The following is a 23,941-nucleotide window of genomic DNA, read 5'->3' as shown; positions in this document are numbered from 1 at the left end:
AAAGTTTTTGTTATATTGTATCATCAAGTTCTAAGATCCATTAAATCATGTCATTTTCCACATAATTTAAGTTAATTATAGGTTCATAGGAGAAAGATAATCTTCATGAACAATAGAAATGCATAAAAGAGAATCAAGGCAAAAAAAAGTACAAAATGTAAATATAAATAAACGAAGGTGATTCTCTTTCTCGAAAGAGAAAAGCCGGTGCCCCGAGAGACGTTATAGGTTAACCTTGAGGCTCATCACAAAGCACATGCATGATTCGAAATTAACCGTCAGAAACGTTCGAGAGGTTCAACAGGAAACATCTCGGTAGTTTATCAAAAGCTTACGGCAATCTACGGCTTGGACACTTTATCAAAGGAAGAAAGAGAGAGATTGTTTAGACTTCATATACATTAAGGCAGAAAAAAAAGGGAAGCCCATGCAGCAAAAAGAAAAAAAAACGAGGCAGGAAAATAAGGGAGCCGAGGTAAGAAAGAAATTCGTTACGGAAACAGGATCGTAGATACTTCAGGTGCCATTACGTACGTTATCTAATATCGAACGAATCCAAAATATTTCTTCTCACGTTTACCATAGAAATACGTACGTAAAATAATCGATTATCTTTTTTTCCAAACCGATATACAAGACAAATAATTAAACGAGATTAGATAATAATGAAAGGGTAATAATGAAAAGGAGTAGGGCGACGCGATTGCACAAGTACGGTACATAATTAGTTAAGGGCTACACACGAGTGGCGGCGCATATGTCGAATTCCTAAATAAAAGAACAAGAGAAAAAGAGAGAGATAGGGTGGGGACGGAGACAGAAAGAAAGAAAGAGAGAGAGGAAGAAAGAAAGAAAGAAAGAAAAATAGAAAGAGATAGAGAAAAGCCACGAGGGCCTACCGGTGGACGTTTTTGGTAGAACGTATCGCAAATCTCGCATTGTCGTTTCAAAATCGTTCTCGTAGTCGTTGACGTTTACTAATCGTTCCACGTCTTCTGGCGTTAAAAACAACACAACAACAACAACAACATCAAAATAAAAACTTAAACAAAGGAAAGAAAGAGAAAGCGAAAAAGGAGAGGAGAAATAAAAAGAAAAAGATTCTAAGTGCGTGAATGCGTACGTGCGTGTATAAATCGCGTCGGTCTGTCTGTGGGCCGCGCTGGCTCCGATCATGTTCGACGATCAGTACCAGCTGACTCGTTCGTCGGCACACAACGTGTTTAGACGACTATGCGTCGTCGTTCGTTCCAACGATTCCAACGTCAATAATTTAAACAACGATAACAAGGTGGGAAAAAAAAGAAGGGGAAGGAGAAGAAGAGGAAGAGGAAAAAGATAATCGTAACCGAAGTGGGGGGGAAAAAATTTGAAGGAATAACCAAAGGAAAATAGAGTTTTTCTATATAACTATTGTCCTACGACATTTCGTTGTGCCGCCGCCGCCACCGTCGTTGCTTCCTCCTCGTAACTTTGCTAGCGTGCGCGCGCGCGCGCGCGTACACACACGCCCTCCCTGCCTTTTCCTCCTCCCTTCGTTTCTCGCGTTCTCCCCCGTCAACCACCATCCCTCCTACCAACCTTCCTTCCTTCCTTCCTTCCTTCCCCCACTCTTTCTCTCTCTCTCTCTCTCTCTCTTACACACACTCTCTTTTCCGATCGTACAATGCATATAGTGCAACGCGAACTACTTAAACGCGCTCTTCGTAACAGAGCCATAGACAAAGTATCCTAGTCACGATCATTATAATATCGTGAAATTCGTGTTTCTTTTGTTACGTCTATATGTGCGAAGAGAGGTGGTGTGTTTTGTTCCTTGTGCGTGGCGTATCAAATCTCTCTCACTTTATTTCTTTTATACAAGGCAGAGAGAGAGGGAGAGATAGGATAGATAAAGTTTGTGCCGCTGTCCCCCTGTGTGTGTGATGAATATGTGTGTAATACGTTATTATACACGTTGGCATATACACATCTAACGTGTGTATTCCCTTTATTCGCGTGTTGTGTTCGATATACGACGCGTATCCTCTCAGAATAACCACGTGGGTTTTACGATGCTACTACTGCTCGAAGCTAATGCTGCAACGAAGAAGACTGGAAATCATTTTATCAAGGATATACTTCTTAAAACTAATCCTACCGTCCTAATGTTTTCAAAGATGACGACAACAACGACGACGATGATGACGACGAGAACGACGGCAACGACGGCAACGACAACGACCTCCGAGTTAGAGCAACGTAGTACTGCGACAAGGATGGAGACAGGTAAAATCGATAACTGATCTTAACACAATTTTTATTATTAATTACAATCTAATGGGTGAGACAGAGAAAGAAGAAAAATAGAGAGAGGAAAAGAAAGGAATACGTGCTAAGAGACACGTGGTGAAAAAAGACGCTGTTTCTGTCTCTCTTTCTCTTTTGTTCGTTTTTATATATATATATATATATATATATATATATATTTTTTTTTTACTCTCTTTTTGTCTGTTTGCTTGACTACCTATCTATCTCCTTCTGTTTGTCAGTTAGTCAGTCAGTCAATCAGTCAGTCTGTCTGTTTGTCTATCTGTCTGACTGACTGACTCTCTCTTATGTTAGTCGAATTTTGCGTCGTAAGAATAGCAGGGTAGGTAGTGCGCGTTAGAACGTCGACGTCCGGACGCGATCGATCCGTTTTCTCTCTCGTACGGTTACGGTCGTAATACGTCGTCGTATCTACTACACGACACACAACGTTCGTGCAGTTCAAACGAGAAAGAAGGAAGGAAGGATTTGCCACGCGTTACATATACAAAAAAAATTAACACTTTTATATATACACGTATATTTATATATTTATTACATATATTATACATATATCACATATACTCGCGCATACACCCACACCAACTCACTCACTCACACACACATCTCTATATATATTCATCGTAACTTTCGTTTCGTGTATTTACAAATATTTCTCGTTTCGTCGTCGGTCTATCTTGTTGGTTCGATAAGAGAGAGAATTTAACGTTAAATAAAGATAATATTCGTGAGAAATATTAGATAGATAGAGAGAGAGAGAGAGAGAGAGAAAGAACGGATCAGGGGAGAAGAAGAATATTATTAATACAATAATATTATATTATTATATTTTTTTTTATAAATTAAGTTACGTCAAAAAAAAAATAGAAATATAAGAAGAAGATAAAGAAGAATGAAATAAAAAAAAGAAAAAGAAAAATAAAGCGAAGGCAGTTGGTGGAACGTCGTGTGTTTCTGAGAAATTTACCGAGGTCTTCGGCATTTAGATCAGTAAGGCATTTTTGTAACAAGCCACTGTCGCCGCCACTACTACTCCATCTCCACCCTACCCCACCCTACTACCACCCCGCCACCGCCACCACCACGCCGTCGCCGTCGCCGTCACTGCTATCGAACGTTTACGCGCGTTGTGTCCACCGAGTGCGTTTTTACCCTCTGGCTCTGTGTGACGTAATCCATTCAAGCTTACTACGCAATACGAAACGTGGCCGGTCGTACCCCACTACCCCCCCTCTCCATTCGACTCTTTATCTCTCTCCTATCATCGCGTCTCTCCTTCCATCTCTTCTCTCTCTCTCTCTATCTCTTTCCTTCCTTTCTTTCTTTATACAGTCCCTGAATTATAACGTTTGTATTTATCTTTTTATTTTTTTTCCTTTCATTTTTCCTTTTCATTTATTTTTTCTTTCTCTTTTTCTCTCTCTCTCTCTCTCTCTCTCTCTCTCTCTCTCTCTCTTTCAATCCTATTTATTCAAATCTTTATTCGAGTCTCTCTCTCTGCCCCCCCCCATATCCTCTCTGTTTCTTTCTTTATTTCTTTTATTTTTCCTGAGAAAGTTTCTTAATTATAGTGTTTAGATTTTGTTTCCTTCGTGTTTTCTACTCACCGCAATACGTCATTCGAAAAATTCGAAGAAAGCCTTCGAGTTTCCCTCTACGAGTTTATTCTCTTCTCTCCCTCTTTGTCCCTCCCCAAACCCTCTCCACGGATCTTCTTCATGGTCGCGTCGTTGCCTCCGTCGTAGTAGTCGTCGTCGTCGTCGTCGTCATCACCACCGTCGTCTTCTCTTATGCATCGGTGGAAACATGAATCGACGAGTGGCTGGAACGTTGACTCGTGTTTTCGAATAGGGTAACGTGCACTCTTGTCTATTCATCTTTTTCCCCTCCCTTTCTCATTTTTCATTCTCTATCTTTCTCCTTCTCCTTCTCCCTAACCGCCGCTGCACCCCCCCCTCCTCCCTCTCTGTCTCTTTTACTGTAAATATATATGTACGTCGACTGAAAGAAGCTTTCGAAAGGCACGCGCTTGTGTTCACTCACGTTCCTTTATCTTTATCCTTCTCTTTCTCTCTTTTTTTACTCCCCGTCTCTTCTTCCGTTTTTTCTTATCGATAATACAGACCCCTCGTCGTTGACGTTGTAAAAGAGAGAGAAGAACAAAGTAATGTTTAGAAAAAGAAAAATAAAAAAGAAATCAAGGTATAATTAAAGTTGTGAAGAGTTTTGATAATAACTACTTTATTTATCTCTTTCAATTTTAGTTAAGAAGATATGTTCCTTTCCCGTAGAAAAATAATGTCTCTAGCACACACACACACGCACACACACGCATACATTTATATTTATAGATATCCTCTAAGTTTTTTCTTTCTCTCTCTCTCTCACTCACTCATTCACTCGTGTATTTGGAACTTATGGTGCATACGGGTATATTATGGGTGACGGGATCGAGTCAAGGTGTGTGTGTGTGTATGTTATGCGCGCGCATACTCACACACATATACACGCGTGTGCACACAGGTCGCTAGACTTATATCTCTACCTCTATCTATCCTTCTCTCTCTTCTCGAAATAACTGGCATTCCATAGCGAAGTACGCATACAACAACCTGTTCGAAGGTAGAACTAGTAAGTAAATGAGCGACGTGTTGTCTCCTGTAAACCACTTCATTCTCTTCTCTCTCTTTTATATATATGTTATGTATATATAGTTTATATATTTAGTTAGCCGAGAAATTCGTGCCGATTAAAATATCTTAAATATGTAATAAATTTTTCTCAAAAAAAAAAAAAAAAAAAAATGGTACGATCTCTTTTACGTGCAATCTAATGTATTATACACCCCCATTAAATTACCCAAAACATTCTTGCCGATTTTCATCAAAATTGTTGTACGTGTATATTTCAAATAAAAATATTAATTGAGTTATATTCAATGGGGGGAGGCTTGGTTGGTGGTGGTGGTGGTTCATCAAAAATTTTGGCGATCTTAGGTTTGTGAAAAAATATTCGAGTCGAATTGAAGATAGATTTATTTACGTCGTTTGTTCTCCGATTACGTTGGTTAATTAAGATCCTACCATATATTTATAAATCTGCACCAATTTTCCGGTCAATGACTTAACGGTTGTACGTATTTTTGCTTTGAAAAATCGTTGCCGATTTGAGAGAGAAGAAATATTGTATTTATTTAAAGAAAAAGAATATTAATCGAATATGTATTTATAAATTGGCACGAATTTACTGGGCGCAACCCAATGTATCACACGTACACGCGTATTTTTTATTTGTATTTCTTTCCCCATGAGGATTTAACCTTCGCTGAAGTGCTCCCTTTCTACGTCGCAACTTTTTTCCTTTATTTATCTTACTCTTTTTCTCTAACACACTATTTCTACGAGATACGAACTTGGAGGTGGAGGAGGAGGAGGGGGGTGGAGAGAGAGAGAGAGGAATCATCGCAAAAGCACGCGATCTAACGCGTCTTTTTTTTCCAGTTCATGCAATAAATATATAAATTAATTCTTAATTCTCGCGCATCCATCCTATAATGCGAGAGAAATATAGAAAGAAGATACTCGATTAGCAAAAGCAACACAGCAGGCAAAACCGTTACGTAAATCAAGTAAAGTACGTTCTATTTGTTATGACCAATGACAACGTTCAAAATGTGTCTACGTATTAATATTTCTCTTTAAAACATCTATGTATATATCCGCGTGTGTTTAAATCAAAACTTCAAATTTAGATATATATCTGTCTATATCATCTTCTCTCTCTCTCTCTTTTTCTTTGAGTAACCTTTGAACTAGTTTTCAATCAATCGTTAACAGCTACAATTACCAACTACGTTACGAAAGAATTTGTTAAATCTCATGAAAGATCGTTATCATTGTCACTCACAAATGTTTATTTCTTAGTGATACAGTTTAACACAGATAAATAGATAAATAGATAAATTCAAGAATACCCGTATATTTATATCTATGTTTTGTTCGTTTTGGTATCTAACGCGTAGTAAAATATATAGGTTTATTTCATTGAAAAACGTGTATCTCATTAACTTGATTACGTTCAACCTTCGGAGTCTTGTTCTTATTTGTTCTTTTGCAGACATAGTGTCGTTTATCAGCTAGAACGAATTCTATTAGTAGAGTGTAATTAGTAAGTTAGTAGTAGTAGTAGTAGTAGTCGTAGGAGTTAGTCAAAATATTGGCATGCTAAAAAGTTATGTGGGACATTAGTTGCTATTGATGCGTCATCATCTAGCCGGGCCTAAAGCCGAAAATTATCGCTCACTTCGCGGGTACGGAGTCACGTTATTTATGTATGTATGTGTCTATCTATCTATCTATTTATCTAGCAATCTAGCTAGCTAGCTAGCTAACAATCTAGCTAGCTAGCTAACGTAAGGTATTTACGTAAACGTCGGTTTTAAATCGTCATCTTCTTCTTCTTCTTCTTCTTCTTCTTCTATTCTTCGAAGAAATACTCTTCTACGATTCCGTGTGAGTAAACGATCGTTTCTTTCTCATTAACTACGATCCGTCTTGGTTATTAGCTAGCTCTGGTAGTTACATACGCAATGGACGAAAGAAGGAGGTTGGATAGAATGGGATAGGGTGGGCTTGGATGTTGGGGGGGGCAGGGGAGGGGGGGAGTCATTGTGGACGGGCAATATATCCTAAGGGATGTTCGAGGAGAGGATATTGCGTGTCGTTATTTGCGGACCGGTTGTGTCTCTCTCTTTCTCTCTCTCTTTTTCTCTCTTTTTTTTTGTTCTTTCTTTCCTTTCTTCCTTCTCACAGCGCAGTATGTTTCTTATTTCGTTTCACGTTGCGCGTGTTTTCACTTGGCGATATATGTCGGTAGGTGGTCAAAAGGCATTCTCGTAAAACGCCCGGGAGAAAGTGTAATTAACAATTAAATGATATTACGAGAGACACACGCCGTTAGTTAGATTTTATTGAAATAATATTATATTTCTCGATTGATATCATTTGGGTCAGTATCTTTTCTTTTTTTTTCTCTTCTTTTTTTCTCTGTTTTTCTTTTTTTTTTCTTATTTCTCAAAACTTATACTATATTATAATACGTGTGTAATCCTGACGCAACTTTGAACTTATTTTAAACGCCGTAGGGAATCTTATTATTCACGCCGAATAAAATATATTCGTATATATACCGATCGCGCACAACGTCAATTTAAAAAACATACACCGGACTCGATGAATAAATAAAATGTATACCCTACTACCACTCTTTATTCGCACGTGATTAAAAAGAATGATCGATTCTCTCTAATGTAGAAAAAAGAAAAAAAAAAGAAAAAAATAAAAAAAAAAACAGAAAATAAATAAAAAGAAACACTCAGAAGAAGGAAGAATGAAGAGTGAGACTTGTTTTTGAAGAGAATGAATCGTTTCCGATGAATCGATAGTATTCAAGTAGTTGCTCGTTTACTCATTCGGGTCGCCGGCCTTTAAACATTAATTTCAAATGTAAATGAATGTACGCGTATGATAGGAGAAAGAGAGAAGGAGTAGGAGGAGTATAAAGAGGTGGAAAAGGAGGAGTAGGAGGAGTAGGTGGTGAAGAGGAGGAAGAGGAGGAGGAGGAGGATCAATACAGCTCACAGGAAGTTAATATAAGAAGTCAGACAGAGTATCCTTGTTGTATAGTTCGAAGTCGATAAAAGTTTTGTCTCGCGATCGATCGCTATGGTGGTGGTGGTGCCGGTGACCCTTTGAAAGTGACGTCACAACCGGCTGCCAAATTTTCTCACGTATAAATGCGAGACGTCGTAATTCGTACGACAAAGGAACCAAGCAAATTACGTCGCAGTTGACAAAAATTATTCCGTATAGTAATTCCCCCTACCACTACCCTATAGAGAGTAGCCGTATCATATGCGTACGTCGTATTAAAATGTAAATCGAATCTGCTCTTGTGTTTTTATTTTCTTTTAAATAACCTTACGGTTTCTTTTTAAATGTCCGACGCCATTTTTAAATCCACCAACGATATATAAAGTATTATATATACGATATTTAAACATTATCGGCTTGTTTAGAAAGTTTGATAATTTAAATGTCGCGTTTGTATAGTTTAAGGATCCATTACGATGATCATTTAAAAAATTTTACGACGTTAACCAACATACTACTACTACTACTACTACTATTACGGGCACGATAGAACAGAAATCTGACGTAACCATTTACTTTAACTAAGTCACGTATACAGTCACGATATATATATATATACATATATATATATATATTCGTTGTTTACGCGGAAAACTTTGCCCGCTGTCGTCATTCTCGTCGACGTCATCGACACGCGTTCAAAGCAACGTTTTCTATGTCTTCATTTCACATTAGAAAAGCATGCTGTGATTCGAAGAAAAGAGAGAGAGAGAGAGAGAGAAAAAGAAACATCATCCAAAAGTCCAGTCACAATTCGTCTTATTATCGAGGAAAAATTTTAAATTTGATTTCGAGAAAACGATCAATAATAATCTCTTTGTTTTTTCCATTAGCATTTGTTGATGGATCCACTTACTTGTCGGACCAGTGTTTATGGTTAGATTGGTTCGAAGGTAGAATCAACCAAAAAAATAAACAAGATAATAAAAGAATACTCGAATTGCGCAATACTGAGAAATGAGGGAAAGAGAGAAAAGAACAAGAGAAGGGGGAGAATGGGGAGAAGGAGGGAGGTTCTCCATTTGCGAATATACTAGCGACGTTAACACGACTTCAATATACACTCTCTTTTCCTTCCTTCTTCCATGTCCGCCGTCGTCCTCGTGTAAACACGGCCACAGTAATATCGTGCTTTCGACGTAGAAAAGAAGAGAGAAGAGAAGAAACCCACATTGGATGAAAGAGAAACGTAGGAAGCAATATAAACGTACACACACATATATATATATAGAATACATACATACATAGAACGGGAGTAAATTCGATTTAATTCGAATTACCGCCAATTTGATCGATCGTTCAGTCTTTTATTCTTTCATTTTCTACTCTTCGTAGAATTAAGTGTAAGTAAACTCGGCATGATGGGGCCGTAGCAATTGCCAATGTTCACATCGGGGATATTGACGATTATTTTTATTATTATTGTTATTACTATTATTACTGTTATACTAGTATTATTATTATTATTATTATTATTATTATTATTATTATTATTATTATTATTATTATTATTATTGCTAGATATTTGCGATCGTTATCGTTCACCAACGCAGTCAAAAGTAGTCGATTAAATCGTATTTATTTTATTACTGTTTGCTTTTATTGATACTTCAACTACGCCGTTATTTTCAAATACCTACCCATCGTTTACTTTATAACCGAAGGTTTTCATGAACATTTTTCGAAGTACTAACCAATATTCTTCACGGTGACAGATGTATAATAAAACAACGTTTTAACCCTTGCAACGTTAATACTTTCTTCGAGACTTGTCTGTCTGTCTGTCTGTCTGCTGTGTGCGTGTGTGTGTGTGTGTGTGTGTGTGTGTGTGTCTATCCGTTCGTCCGTCCGTCTGTCCGTCCGTCCGTTCCGTTTCGTTTCGTTCCGTTCCTTGCACCTGTTTTATTTTAAGAACGAATGCAGCACGCTTATACTGCTGTGTCGTTCTCGTTAACGACGAGACTCCTCGGCACTTTCCTTTCATCTTTCGAGGTACGTATGCGCCGCAATATCAATCCTCTTAAATATTTCGACGAGAGAAAATGTAAGCCCACCTTCTCACCACCTTTTCGTCATCATTATCATTATCATCATCGTCGTCGTCGTTGTCATCGTCGTCGTCGTCGTCGTCGTCGTCATCGTCATTGTCCCAACCAATGTATTTTAGCGATATATTATCCTTCCTCTTATTTTGCATCTTTTCGCGTACACTTACACACGCGCACAGACACAAGTTTCACATATCAATTTCTAATCGTTTCAATTATCTCTGCTCGAGTTACCCGAAAATTGACAAATATTATGGAATAATTTTAACACAAATTTATTATTTTTTTATCTTATTATCTTTCTTTGTCGTAATAGTTGCGTTGTATTAGAAGGAGAAATCTCCGTTCGGTGGTGCTCTTCGGTAAGGAAGAAAAAGAAAAAGAAAAAAATGGACAAAAGGTAACTCGTAAAACGGCAGGACATCGAACGCCTTGCTGCGGATGCTGTGAGATCTTAAAGGAACAACGTGTGCGTGGGCGAGGATGATGAGTGTGGGTTTAAAAAATGCGTCCAGGCTTCCTGGAAATATTTTCTCACGGTTTTGCTCCGCACGTATCATTCTTTAAAAGAGGAGGGTATAGACTTGTGCTAGTTTTTTTTTTTCTTTTTTCCTTTTATTTTCTTTTTAAAGCTCTTTATACCTTATTCTTCGTTATAACGAGAGATTTGTTAGAACTACGTCTAAAGTTCGATTTTTTTACCTGATATTTTTGTAAAATGTATATTTACGCGTGAACAGGTATCTTATAAAAAATGTATCTTTTACGAAATGATAATTCATTTCGGATAAGTGAAAAAAGAACAGCTCGTTATTTAAAGTATTTTAAAGATACATTTAACATTATTGTTTAATTTAATCGCATTTAAAAAATGAGATCTCGATAAAATGATATATGATTCTTGTTCATTAACTATATTAAAAAAAAAAAATAAAAAAGAAAGTTATATCATAAACTTTACGTAGATTAATATATATATATATATATAGAAAATTGAAAGTTGCAAAACTTGATTTTACTTTATTAAATATATAACTGGAAAGAAATAGTAGGTGTGTTGTGTACCACTCGACACGTGACTCCTTTGACTCCCTCTAACATAATTTGTCTTGCTTTAATTTCTATCTAAAAAATAAATATCATAAGTCTCGTTAAAATTGCAAACGCTTTTTGCAAAATACTTCGCCGAACTAATTATTTTTTTTATTTTCTATATTATACTCCCACACATTTTCGAAATAAACATAGTTAAAAAAAAAAAAAAACACAAAACGGCTTTGTTGAGTAATAAAGTTTAATGATACACCCGATAAATAGAAAGGAGCAGCATATGTATGATAGAATATGTAACTAATATAATATATTAACCAATCGTTAGGTGTTACAATTAATTCGGTACCAACTTGATATTCAATTATTTATATACAAATCTGGTTTGGTAATAATAATTGCTAGCCATTTTATAAACAAATTATTATCGAATATAATGGGGGAGATTATTTTGACGAATAACGAATGTGTGTATAATTATTTTATAAATAAGTACTATACCGTGTGTTAAAAGGGTACCGCATTAATTGTTAAACCTAATATGTTGAATAATCGTAAGTTCATTTTACAAATGGATAAATACGAAGGACAACGAACCTGACTTTATCGTTCGGATCGATTTGTCTTTATCGCAAGGATCGATTATTCAGCGTTGTATATTCGATACGCGAACGTGCACGTGACAATCGTATCTTTTAGCATCGTCTTTCTTTCACGTATACTATTCGATACGTTTGAAAAGAAGGAAGGAAAGGAAAAAAGAAAAAAGGTGAAAAAAGAAAAAAAAGAGGAAAAAGCAAACTCGACACAAGTTAGCAACGAAGGTTGCGTCTGAGTTACAAATAACGCGGAACGGTTAATTATTTGCAAGCTGTCACTGAGCAAGCAAGTTACGCCAACAGTGTAATATTGGTGCACGTATACATTTTTTTAGTTTATTTTTATTTCTTTATTTCATTTTATTCTTTTATACGAGAATTGACGAGATAAAGTAATTATTAACTGGAGTAAAAATAAAAAAAAAAGAACTTATGTTTGAGTATAGAACCGATAAAAAACATTTATATTTTTTTTTTTTTTTTTATTGTACGTTTAGTGGTGTCGCATAAAAGCGAGGAAATGTGTGAATAGATAAATACATGTTTTTAAAGGTGCGTGAATAAATATTTATGCTAGTATTAAATTACGAAATATAATAAAAAATAATCTGTATACCTAAGTGTAATTACGTAGATATGCGCGTGTGAGTATTAGCATATAAAAATGTATAAATATAAATGAGAAAGAGAGCGAGTAGGCGTCGAGGGGTGAGGGGGTGGAGAGGGGGACGGGAGGAGCGAGGAAATGGAAAGAATTTCTTTTTTAGATTATCTGGATTTATTTTGTATTTTTGCGAAAATCATTACCGGAAACGATGCGTTTTAATAAAACGAAGAAAAATAAAACGTTTCACGTGTAATCGTTATTGACATCGTGCCATTATCTAAACGAATGACGTTTATGTGCGTATATCTATATAAGTATGCATATATGCACATACTTATTAATTCTTCGTAAATCGATTAAAACGGTGTCGGTTTAAAAACGTGATCATGTTTAAATGTAATCGACCCACGAGAATTCCGATTTGTTTCTTGGAATATGAATATACGTATATACTTTTAAGCGTAAACACGCGTATCAAATATATAATATATATATATATATATATATATATATGTGCATATGTATAAATATAAATTACTCGGTTATATCAGTGCAAGCTAATAATAATCTCATTTATTATTTGTGTAAATTCTTTTCAAAATTGACTTAGTTTGAAAATTTCGCATGTACGCGTGTTGCGTATTACTCACAATACGTTCGTTAAATTCTTCATACGCGCGTGTATAAAAAAAAAAATAACTTCCTATTCATCCGAATCGTTTTTCAAATAAAACGAGGAAGTCAAACGAAAAAGTAAACATTTGGGTTGGTCGTATCGTTCGAAACGTCACGATCCATTCAAAAGCTTGCAATCGTTTGTATGCGTAGTATCACGCGCATGCAAATGTAATATACGTTCTATTTTTAATCGACTTTCCAACACTACCTCTAACCACGTATCTTACCGTTTATAAAGTTCAAGGATTTTCTTTTTTAAAAAAATAATACGCAATTGATAAAAATTACGTTTTACAAGACTCCATTTGAATTTCTTTAACCTTCTGATAGTTGTGCTATTTTCGTTTAGTAATTCTCAGTACAAAACTAAGAACTATAACTACTACTAGAAACTACTCGAGCATTGGATATCACTGGACACCCACCTTGAATCTTGTCAATGCTGAGTGTTATAATAATAATAATAATAGATTGCAGTGGCATATAATAAGTAAAAAAAAAAAAAAATAGTAAGACTTGACTTGATTTGTTTTTTATTTGGTTGGTTGACATTAGAAGGATTTATAACAGGAGTACTTAAATTTTTGTCTTTACGAATAGCCAATTGAAAAGCGATAACTAAACAAATGATTAAAATGCCGCAAGTTGAGTATAGCTGGTTTATAAGATAGTATGCATACGTGTATGTATGTCTGTATGTGTGTATAAGCGATAAGAGAAAAAGAGAATATTTCGAGTTGGACGAATGTGACGACGATGTCAGACCCCTCCCCCTTCGCCCCATCACCCGTTTAGGTAGAAGAACAAACAAATTCTATTCAAGATTTGTTTTTTGTCGAGTGAATCTGGACCGGATATGAATAAAGATCGAAATTTCTTTAAATATGTGTGAAAGCGAGGAGAATGATAATATATCGTTAAGAAATAAAAGCAATTTTTGTTCAAGATATCGGCATCGTTAGAATAATTTAGAATAAAATTAGAGAAAAGTTATAATAATTTATTTGTATTTTAAAGTGATTTATTATTAAGTATAAACGAATGGACAAATTCTATTGAATTTTCGACCTATTTCCGTATCGAAAATTTGCATATTCTTTACCTGCATTAACGTTAAAAGTACTGTGGAAAAGGAGGCTCCGATAACTCGGAAGTCTTTTGAATAAATTCAGCGGAAGCCGCTCGTCGACTCTATCGCGAGATTACTCCCGGCTAATCGTTAATTCGTGCTCCGATAGAAAGCGTGAAATTGACTGAATGGAAAGTCATCGTAAAGAGCTCTCTTTTACTGGGTGTATATATATATATGTCTACATATATAATATGGTGTTCTATGCACCGAGAATGAATTGAGAAGTGTATTTCGCAAAGACAATTGGATTTGAGAATATTTTCATTTTATTTTGTTTAATTCTAAATTCTCTTTAATCCTCACCACTTTAATACCCACCCCTCGCCGCAGAATAAAATCTATAAGCTAGATAACGTTCATTAATAATTTAAACGTTTTTATTTATTTCATAAGCAAAAATATTGGCGAGTAATTATAATACGAACAAGGTTGCATCAGTTCAGTGACAGATTGTGTTATCGCATGATGACGTGTTATTATAAATGCTAGTTAAAAATATTTTCAAAATACTGACCTTATATGTATATATATATGTAAAAGCATAGTAGTATTGAAATGATTCAAAAAACAGAGAAAGAGAAGAAAAAAATGATGATAGGCCCGTTTAACAGTTAATATCGAGTGTATGACCCCCCTATATAGTTTCGATTGAGAGTTGTTTGGTAATGCGTAAAGTTTCGGTTGTACGAGCACGAACCTAAATCCAGCCACTTATCGTCCGTTATCATTATAGTTCGTTCGAAATAATGAATGGGTAGATTCCTCGATGTGTTCTTGTATTTTTACGTTAGCGTTCGCATGATTTCGTTTTCTGATAAAAGAGAGGCGGCGGCACGTGCTTCTCTCTCTCTCTCTCTCTCTCTTTCTCTCTCTTATAACTTTCTTCCCTCCAGCGAGATAAATGTTTCTCTTTCAAAGGATCACGCGCATAACACCACAAACTGTAGTTTGCCTTTCGATACTATCTTTTTCCGAGTTCATTAATCATATACACCTTAGAAAGTAAACGTGCCGCGGTATTTAGCAGTTATTTCTTTGAGATCTATAGGCGTTTGTTATTTGATTCATCGATCGAACGAATCTAAACTAACAAAAATCTAATGATAAAATTGATAACATTGCTTTTCAACTTTACTTCGATGACACTTGTAACGTAATTCGCGTTTCGCGATGTTAGACCAATTCTCTTCGTTATTATCTATCGAATATCCGTGAATATCGTAGAATTAACGAAATACTTTAAAGATCGGAGGGTTTGATCGTTAGATTAGGAACTGATTTAATCAAGCACGCATTAAACGCGTGTTTTTTACATTTCCAGACATTAAACGACACATCTACTTGATATATCTAACTTGTTTTATTTACTCGTGTCACTGCATTCCTCCTTGATATTTCTTATAATCTGATAATCCTTCAAACTCGTTTAAACACATCGAGTGCAAAATAAAAGCAATCAAATTGGAAATAACATTTCGAGTTTTGCGAATATTAAAAATAAAATTGTCGGCAAATTCTCTTTCCTAGAAAACGGCGACAAGTATTTGCAAGAAGATTTGCATTAGACCGGTTATTGCCACCCGTACTATCTCCTCGGACACTTAGGATTTAACTGTTTTATGTTTTTAACGTCTAGTTCAGCTTCGTATTACAAGAAATATATACAAACACACGTACACACATATATATATATATATATATATACGTCATCATTTTCCATGATGTTAAGAATTACGAGGGACTCTTACGAGGATCGCTATCATAAATTCAATCCGTTTATCTTGTTTAAGAACGTTGCTCTTTTGAGTTCAGCGCCTGGATTTGTGTCACATTTGCTTGAATAATAATATTATTATTATTATTATTATTATTTTTATTATTATTAATTTATATGAAGAACTTCGTAATGTTCGCGTGTGACAACGTGTGTGGTTTACTTTGTTAAGGTCTAGACAGAAATAATTCAATTTGGAATAACGTTAAATTAACTATAGAGCTTTTAACTAAATATATATGTTCTTGTACATATAAATTCTCGATCGTTTGGCCTTCATTCGCATCCAGCTTTCACCGAGGCTCATTTCGAGAGCAATTAACGATACGACGCTTTACCGGGAAGTGATGTATAATAAATTACGTTATAACGCACGTGAAAGATTAATCCACAGGTGTTAAACCATTTGATTACGTTGCTTTTGCTACCGAAGAGCTATCGGCACTTTGTTAATGAAATTATTTACATGTTTTCAAATGTGAACGCTTGCCTGTTCGCTTTGCGAAAATAAAAATGAAAATATGTTTCGATATTAAAGCATAACACGTTTATTTTTGTTATATTTTTCAGATGAATAAATCGTTAGTGCAAGTGCGATAATGAGGTCAAAAAAGTACTTCATCTTCAATAAGAAGCTTCTTTAAAAAAGTGCATTCGAATACGAGCGAAAGAAAATAGTGGAATAATATCGAATAAATTGTTCGACGTAGTAGTATTGTTGTCGCGTTGTATGTTCGGTGCCAAGAAGAGAGAGAGGGAGAGAGGAGGGGTACTTGAAATTTAGAAAAAAAGGGTTGGATGTTGCTTACGAGATCTCTGCGGTCCTATCGGAGTAGATTTGCACCGGTAGAAGTTGTAGATAGACACCTTCTAGCGAAAGAACGATTAGTCGTCCACGACGATAGGAGGAGGAGGAAGAAAAGAAGGAGGAGGAGGAGGAGGAAGAGGAGGAGGAGCAGCAGCAGCAGCAACAGCAGCAGCAGCAGCAGCACGTTCGAGAGAAGAGGAAGAAGAAGAGAGCGCAAAAGCGAAGTTGAAAGTGTATGTTGGGAGGGGAGAAGCAAGAAAACGGTGTTCACAAGAGATATAGAGAGAATCGTGGAGCCAGCAGAAGCAAAATAAGCACCAACGGCAGCAGCCTGGTGGTGTCCATGAGACAAGAAGATGAGAAGGATGAAGCTGCTGCTCGTGCTACTCTGTGTCCTGGCGCCTCTGGCGATTTGCCAGCAACAAAAGAGAACGTCGAAGCCGGTAGCTTTCATAAAGTATCCAGAAAACACAGCCATGGGTACGTACGAGGATGATTTCGTCGAAAGGATAAGCAAATTCGATGAATTGTCGGAAGATTTATCCAACTTGGCTGTTTATAGGAAGACCAGGGCCATCGATGACAATAGGTACACACCTAACATATTTACATTTAGGAATGAGATATTTCTTATTTTAGTTATTTTGTTTGTTTCCCCGATCGAGAATTCAATTGGAGGATTTTGATGATTGGTTTCCAGGTCGGTAGACGGCATCGATGGTTCGAACAAAAGCTATCAACATTCCTCGCATTATCCGAGATCACGGACTAAATCTAGCGAGGAGGTACGGGAGAAAACACGAAGATTTAAGAATGTCACTATAGGCGATGGTATATGCCAGAGCATCGATATTAGGAACAACGTTCATAATTTTGCGATACTAAAAGGTTGTCGCGTGATCGAGGGCTTCCTACAGATTGTTCTGATCGAGAATCATACCGGATCGGATTTTGAAAACGTTAGCTTTCCGGACCTACGAGAGATTACCGGGTATCTTCTACTTTATCGCGTTTACGGATTGAAGAGCCTTGGAACTCTCTTTCCGAATCTCGAGACCATCAGAGGAGATATACTGCTTACGGATTATGCATTTATGGTGTACGAGATGCAAAACCTGCAGGAGGTGAGATTGCAGATTTTTTTCTCATTTCGTTTTAACCGTTAGATCCTGGTGGTGCTTGGATGATTGATAATGTTCATGGATAATTTACCGCAAGGCAAGGCCACCGCATTAGATTCTTCTACCTTATTCGTTTAAATGTTACGTCGTGGTGTACGATGAGTCAGTAGAGAGTATTAGTAGTAGTAGTCATATTTGTCGCACGAGATCAATCGCGATCGTCATTCCCACGGCAAAGCAAAGCTGATTTTGCCGGTTCGAAGGTTCGCTTCAATTTACTTCAAAGAGTACCGGTTAATAGGCGGGTCAAGTGGCGTTAATCGGTTAATTAAATTGACCGATAGTTTGGTCTCTGACTGTCAAGAACATTTTTTTAATATGTTTTTCTCTTATCGAACTTAACAGATCGGCTTAACAAAACTAACGAAGATTGCTAGAGGTGGGGTAAGGATCGAGAAAAATTCAGCCTTGTGTTACACCAATACGTTAAATTGGGACATTATAGTTACGGCTGGAGATAATTTTATCAAGGACAATAACAATGAAAGTTCATGTCCCGGTTGCTCTTCTCAGTGTCCTGGTGGTTATTGTTGGACGGCGCAACATTGTCAAATAACTGAGAAACCAAAGTGTCATCATCAGTGTCTTGGAGAATGCAATGGCGAAACGGATAGAGATTGTTACGTTTGTAAACACTATAGGCACGAAGGGAAATGCGTTGAGAGCTGTCCAAGTCATTTGTAAGTCACGTTCGAAGATATTTCCTCGTCAAGAATAATTCATGTTACGTAATGTTCGTGTGTTAAGTAAACGATAATAACCGTATACTTTTTCTGTGTTTTTAGATATGCCTATATATCAAGAAGATGTATTACTGAATTAGCATGTATACAAATGAATAACTTGCGAAAAATATGGAGACTCGAAGATGAACAAAAATGGCGACCCTTTAACGGTTCTTGCATCACTCAGTGTCCCGAGGGATACGAGGATCACGTCGATGAAAATAACGTATGGATGTTCAATATGATCATTTGTATCTTATTTTTAAAATCCCTCTAATAATAATAATAATAATAATAATAATAATAATAATAATAATAATAATAATAATAATAATAATAATATTTATACAAAATTTTGTTCTTGTCGTTTAGGTTACCACCTGTCAAGTTTGCAAGGCACGATGTCGTAAAATAGGTCATAGTGCTATTATAAGGCACATCTCGGACGCTCAAATATTTCGAGGGACGACTGTAGTAGACGGAGCTTTGGAATTCCAAATAAGAAATGGTAATCCAAACATCATGCAAGAACTGACTGAAGCTTTTGGTTTGATCGAAGAGATCACGGAGTATCTGAAAGTGACTCACTCTTTTCCAATCACATCATTGGCCTTCTTCAAAAAACTCCGAGTTATCAAAGGTAAAAGATTGGACATAAACAATGCGAGTTTAGTCATATTGGATAATCCAAATCTTTCGAGTCTCTTTCCACCGTCGCAGGAAATTGATATTGAAGATGGCAGATTGTTCTTTCATTACAATCCTAGACTTTGTATGTACAAGATCATAGAATTCAGTAAAATGGTAAGGATAACAGACTTTAGCGATCTCGAGGTGCAACCAGATTCTAATGGAGAAAAGGTAGCTTGTAATGTAGTCAACATAAATATCACAGTTAAAAAAAAAGGCCCGAACTATATCGATTTGATTTGGGATAGTTATCAGCCACCTAGAGGACAACAATTGTTGAGTTATATTTTGAGTTACATGGAAACCGAAAACGAAAACATCACTTACGAAGGAAATTCTTGTAGTAATAGTACTTGGCAAATGCTTGACGTAGACATACCTAATGGAAATTCTTTACTTCAAGAGAAAGTAACCAAACATATTTCGGGTTTGAAGCCGTACACGAAATATGCCGTTTACGTAAAGACTTTTTCTATGAGAAACGAAAGCTTTTTGCTTTCGTCTAGTAGTCCCGTAGGTCAGTCGAAGATAATATTTTTCAGAACGAGTAGTGACATACCTTCTATGCCTACCGACGTTGTTTCTATCGCGTTGAGCGATACCGAGATTCTGGTTAAATGGAATCCACCGGAGTATCCAAATGGTCCTATCGGTTATTACATAATATCCGCTTCGTTAAAACGAGACGACGCGGAATTTCTTTCATCCAGAGATTACTGCAAATACGGTTTAATAAATGAACCCGAAGTAGAAGACATACAAGAAGTTACTAAAATACCTTTACAACCAATCGCCGCTCCAACCTCTTGCTGTTTCAAAGACGAATTTACTAGATTGTCAACTTCAAAAAAGTTCCAGATGCTATTATGTAATGAAAATTTCGGAATAAGTTCTTTGACTGCTGGCTGGAAAGGTTCTTGCGTTTTCAATCGGTACAATTCAATGAACGATTTCAAATACAAATCGGAAAATACCGTGAATGTTATCAACAATGAATTAATTTATAACGTCAGTGCTGAGAAGAATTCATTTCGTTTAAAGTATCTACAACATTTTTCTTTATATACCATATCCGTTGCTGCTTGCGGAGTCAAACATCGAGACGACGAGCAGATGTGCTCGTCCGTGGAATACACGAGCATTCGAACGAAAAAACGGGAGACGGCCGATAACGTTAGCAATGTCAAAACTAAAATAACCAACAGCTCGATAGTCGAAGTTTCTTGGGATACCGTTAGAAATCCTAATGCACTCACTGTAAGTTATACGATAGAATATACGAATTTGGATGTCAAAGATGCAAAGAAAAGTACCGAGTGTATACCATACGTTGGACGTTACGAGAATCATAAAACTCACCAGATTAAGAATTTAAGTCCTGGTAATTACGGTTTACGAATACGCTCGACATCATTAGCTGGCAGTGGTCATTTTTCCGAGATGGTTTATTTTTCCATTAAATTCAGTGATGAAAAAGCAGTAGTAGTGATACCCGTGGTGCTCTTTGCTTTCTTCAGCGTGTTTCTTGTAATTGGATGTGTTTACTTGAGATATCGTCGAAAGAAGAATACGCAAGCAAGATTGATAGCTTGTGTAAATCCTGATTACATAGAAACCAAATATATCCTTGACAGTTGGGAGGTACCTAGAGAAAGCGTCAAGATCTTGGAAGAACTTGGTAATGGTAATTTCGGTATGGTATGTCGTGGTCTTTTGGGAAACGAGGAGGTAGCGATCAAGACGATCTCTGCGGCATGCAGCGAGCGTGAGAAGAACGAGTTCTTAAATGAGGCCTCGGTGATGAAGAATTTCTCTACCTTTCACGTAATCAAATTATTAGGAGTCGTTAGCTTAGGTTCTCCGCCGTACGTCATAATGGAACTCATGGAGAACGGAGACTTGAAGACTTATTTGCGTCGTATACGAGACACCGATTTAATTCCAGATACCTCGAGAATAATAAGAATGGCGGCTGAGATAGCGGACGGTATGTCTTTTTTGGAATCGAAGAAGTTCGTTCATCGTGACTTGGCTGCTAGAAATTGTATGATCTCGAAGGATCTGGTTTGTAAGATTGGAGATTTTGGAATGGCCAGGGACGTCTACGAGACCGATTATTATAAAATCGGAAAGAAGGGTCTTTTGCCGATAAGATGGATGGCACCTGAGAATCTTTCGGATGGCGTTTTCACATCCGACTCGGACGTTTGGTCATTCGGTGTTGTACTATACGAGATACTCTCTCTCGCTGAGATACCCTATCAAGGATTTTCCAACGATGAAGTATTAAATTACGTGCTGCACAAAGGTGTTCTTAGTGTACCGAAAAACTGTCCGATTAATATACAAAAAATAATGGAAAAGTGTTTCAAGTGGCGGCCAAGCGATCGTCCAACCTTCATGGAAATCGTCGGAGAATTGGAACCATTTTTGGCCCAGGACTTTTGTGAAAAATCCTTTTATCACTCGAGCGAGGGTATACATATGCGTAATCTTGGGATAAAGAAGGCATTTCATCAAGCTGCACCAATACGTTTTCATTGGGGTAACGAGACTGCTAGATGGGTTCGAGAATTCGAGGACAATGTGACGCTTCTTGATCAGACTAGGGCTAGCACCAGTCGTGGTCGAATATTCAGGAGCGGTTTTCAACAGGTCGGTAATGTTCCACCTTTGGAGGAAATTCCTCTAAATCGATAAAGTTTTTCTCTCGTTTTTCAAACTCGCGTCTATATATATAATATTAATAATGTCTTATTGTTGCCGTGTTTGGTCTCGCGCGTGCATGAATATGAATACGAAAGAACAACAACAACAAAAAAATAAGAAAAAAGAAGAAAAATGGTTAATGATTACGTACAAACATACACTCAGGGCAATATAATGGGACGAATAATTGGAAGAGGAAAAGAAAGGTAAATAATAATATTGAAAACGGGAATTACGGAAACGTAATTTTGAAGATTATTTACGTTCTCTTCCTCGGCGGGACCAGACGCGATCCTCTTCTAATATCGTCGCGAAACGAAGAAAGACTTAAATAGGACTATTAGTTTAGATAACATACCTACAGGTTAATAACGCATATCGCCTATTCTTTCTTCTATGGAAGTCACGGTTCATGGACCTGCAAATATATGTATTTAGGATCAATCCACTTTTTAATGTGTTTCATTTTCTTTTTCTGTTTTGTTCTTTTTTTTTTTTTTTTCCTTTTTTTTGTCTGTTTTTTTTTCTTTTTTCTTTTTTCTCTTATGCGCAACCAAATGCTCGACAAGCCTTTTTTAATTATTCATTCCTAGAAAGAAAGAAAGATTAGTTTTAGCGAGTTTCTAGAACTTGATGAAAGAGTATTTTAGTCGAAGTATCATTGTCTTACCACAGAGTTCCTTCTCGCATACATACCCTTATACACGGACATGCATTAATTCATAGTTTTCAGATTCTGTATATATATATATATTATTACATAAATACATACATAGCCACATTATAAAACTTAATGCACTAAAAATAAGCAATCGATACAAATCAATAGATCATTTAGTCTGAATTAGAAAAAGACAATTTTTTCCATTAACAAGAAATATATAAACACACATATTCACGGTGGCCCATAAGTAAGTTGACAGAAATGCATTATATTATTATTACTAAATTGTGAAATTTTATTTGCAAACGTCAAGGCATACAGGTAAGAATTTAATAAACAATTCTGTATGCCTATGATTATTTTAATGTTGACCTTGAAAAATAAAATATAGGCCTATATATTTCTGGGATAATTTACCAATTGATTTATGGGTTAGCCTGCGTATTAGTACACACACATACATACATATTCATTGCAATAAATATGCTCGTGATTGTTGCAATAATCATATTAGATATCATAGAACCGAATGATAGCTCGAATTGTAGTGAAAAATGAAAGGATTTGAAAATGCATCCATGAAAATAGTTAATACACATGGGAAAGAAAAATTTATCATCGTTAATTAATAAACTCGCGTCGTATTAGACGATAATCAAATCTCTAATTTATAATAATTAAGTATACACATATATTTATGATGAATTTAAATAACTCGAATGAATGAGAAAAAAAAAAAGATAATAGATGATCTAATCAAAATCGTTGCACGAATAGTATTCCATGTAGAACTTTTATATATCGTTTCTACGTATTTTTTTACATCACCGTATCGATGGTTCACAGCAATACACGATTAGAAAAAAAAAACAGAGAGAGAGAGAAAGAGAGAGAGAGAAATAAAAAGTGTGTTGCGTGATGAGTATATTTGTATGTGTGAGATAGAAAGAGAGAGAGAGAGAGAGTGAAAGAATATAATAAACGAAAGTAAATAGTCTACAGTTTCGCACGAATCAACCAAATCGACATTTCCATCAAGCAATACATCAGAGCAATTTCATTTTTTAATTTTAAATTGCTAATAGCAATATCGATAGCTCGGTAAGAGTTTAGAATCGCGATCGCTAAAAGGAAAATACGAAAAAGGAAAAAAAGAAGAAAAAAAAAAAAGAAAAGAAAAAAGTATCTATATAAATATTTATATATTCGAAAAACTTTCTAGTAAGAAAGAAAGAAAGAAAGAAAAACTAAGGCA

General features: G+C 36.1%; 1 protein-coding gene across 2 annotated transcripts; it reads left to right on the top strand.

Annotated features, from left to right (window-relative positions):
- The first annotated feature begins 118 nt into the window (after positions 1-118).
- LOC122525207 (insulin-like peptide receptor) lies at positions 119-22,618 on the top strand. Of its 2 annotated transcripts, none has more exons than XM_043647891.1 (6): positions 119-2,268; positions 16,480-17,306; positions 17,418-17,841; positions 18,244-18,578; positions 18,684-18,849; positions 18,996-22,618. In XM_043647891.1, the coding sequence occupies exons 2-6, from the start codon at positions 17,074-17,076 to the stop codon at positions 22,011-22,013; spliced, it is 4,176 nt and encodes a 1,391-aa protein (XP_043503826.1). In that variant the 5' UTR covers positions 119-2,268; positions 16,480-17,073; the 3' UTR covers positions 22,014-22,618. The 2 variants fall into 2 exon arrangements, with proteins under 2 accessions (XP_043503826.1, XP_043503827.1); XM_043647892.1 differs by lacking the exon at positions 119-2,268 and adding an exon at positions 4,018-4,162.
- The last annotated feature ends 1,323 nt before the right edge of the window (positions 22,619-23,941 follow it).

This window comes from Polistes fuscatus, unplaced genomic scaffold (assembly GCF_010416935.1).
Source record: "Polistes fuscatus isolate 324 unplaced genomic scaffold, CU_Pfus_HIC Scaffold8, whole genome shotgun sequence".
NCBI classification, from domain to species: Eukaryota; Metazoa; Arthropoda; class Insecta; order Hymenoptera; family Vespidae; genus Polistes; species Polistes fuscatus.
The sequence above is the reverse complement of the archived record's forward strand: the minus strand, read 5'-3'. Positions and strand labels throughout refer to the sequence as shown.

Coding starts and splice junctions, on each gene's coding strand:
- LOC122525207 (XM_043647891.1), top strand. CDS start 17,074: ATGAGAAGGATGAAGCTGCTGCTCGTGCTACTCTGTGTCCTGGCGCCT. Junction 17,842..18,243: donor AGATGCAAAACCTGCAGGAG/GTGAGATTGCAG, acceptor CGAACTTAACAG/ATCGGCTTAACAAAACTAAC. Junction 18,579..18,683: donor GAGAGCTGTCCAAGTCATTT/GTAAGTCACGTT, acceptor CTGTGTTTTTAG/ATATGCCTATATATCAAGAA.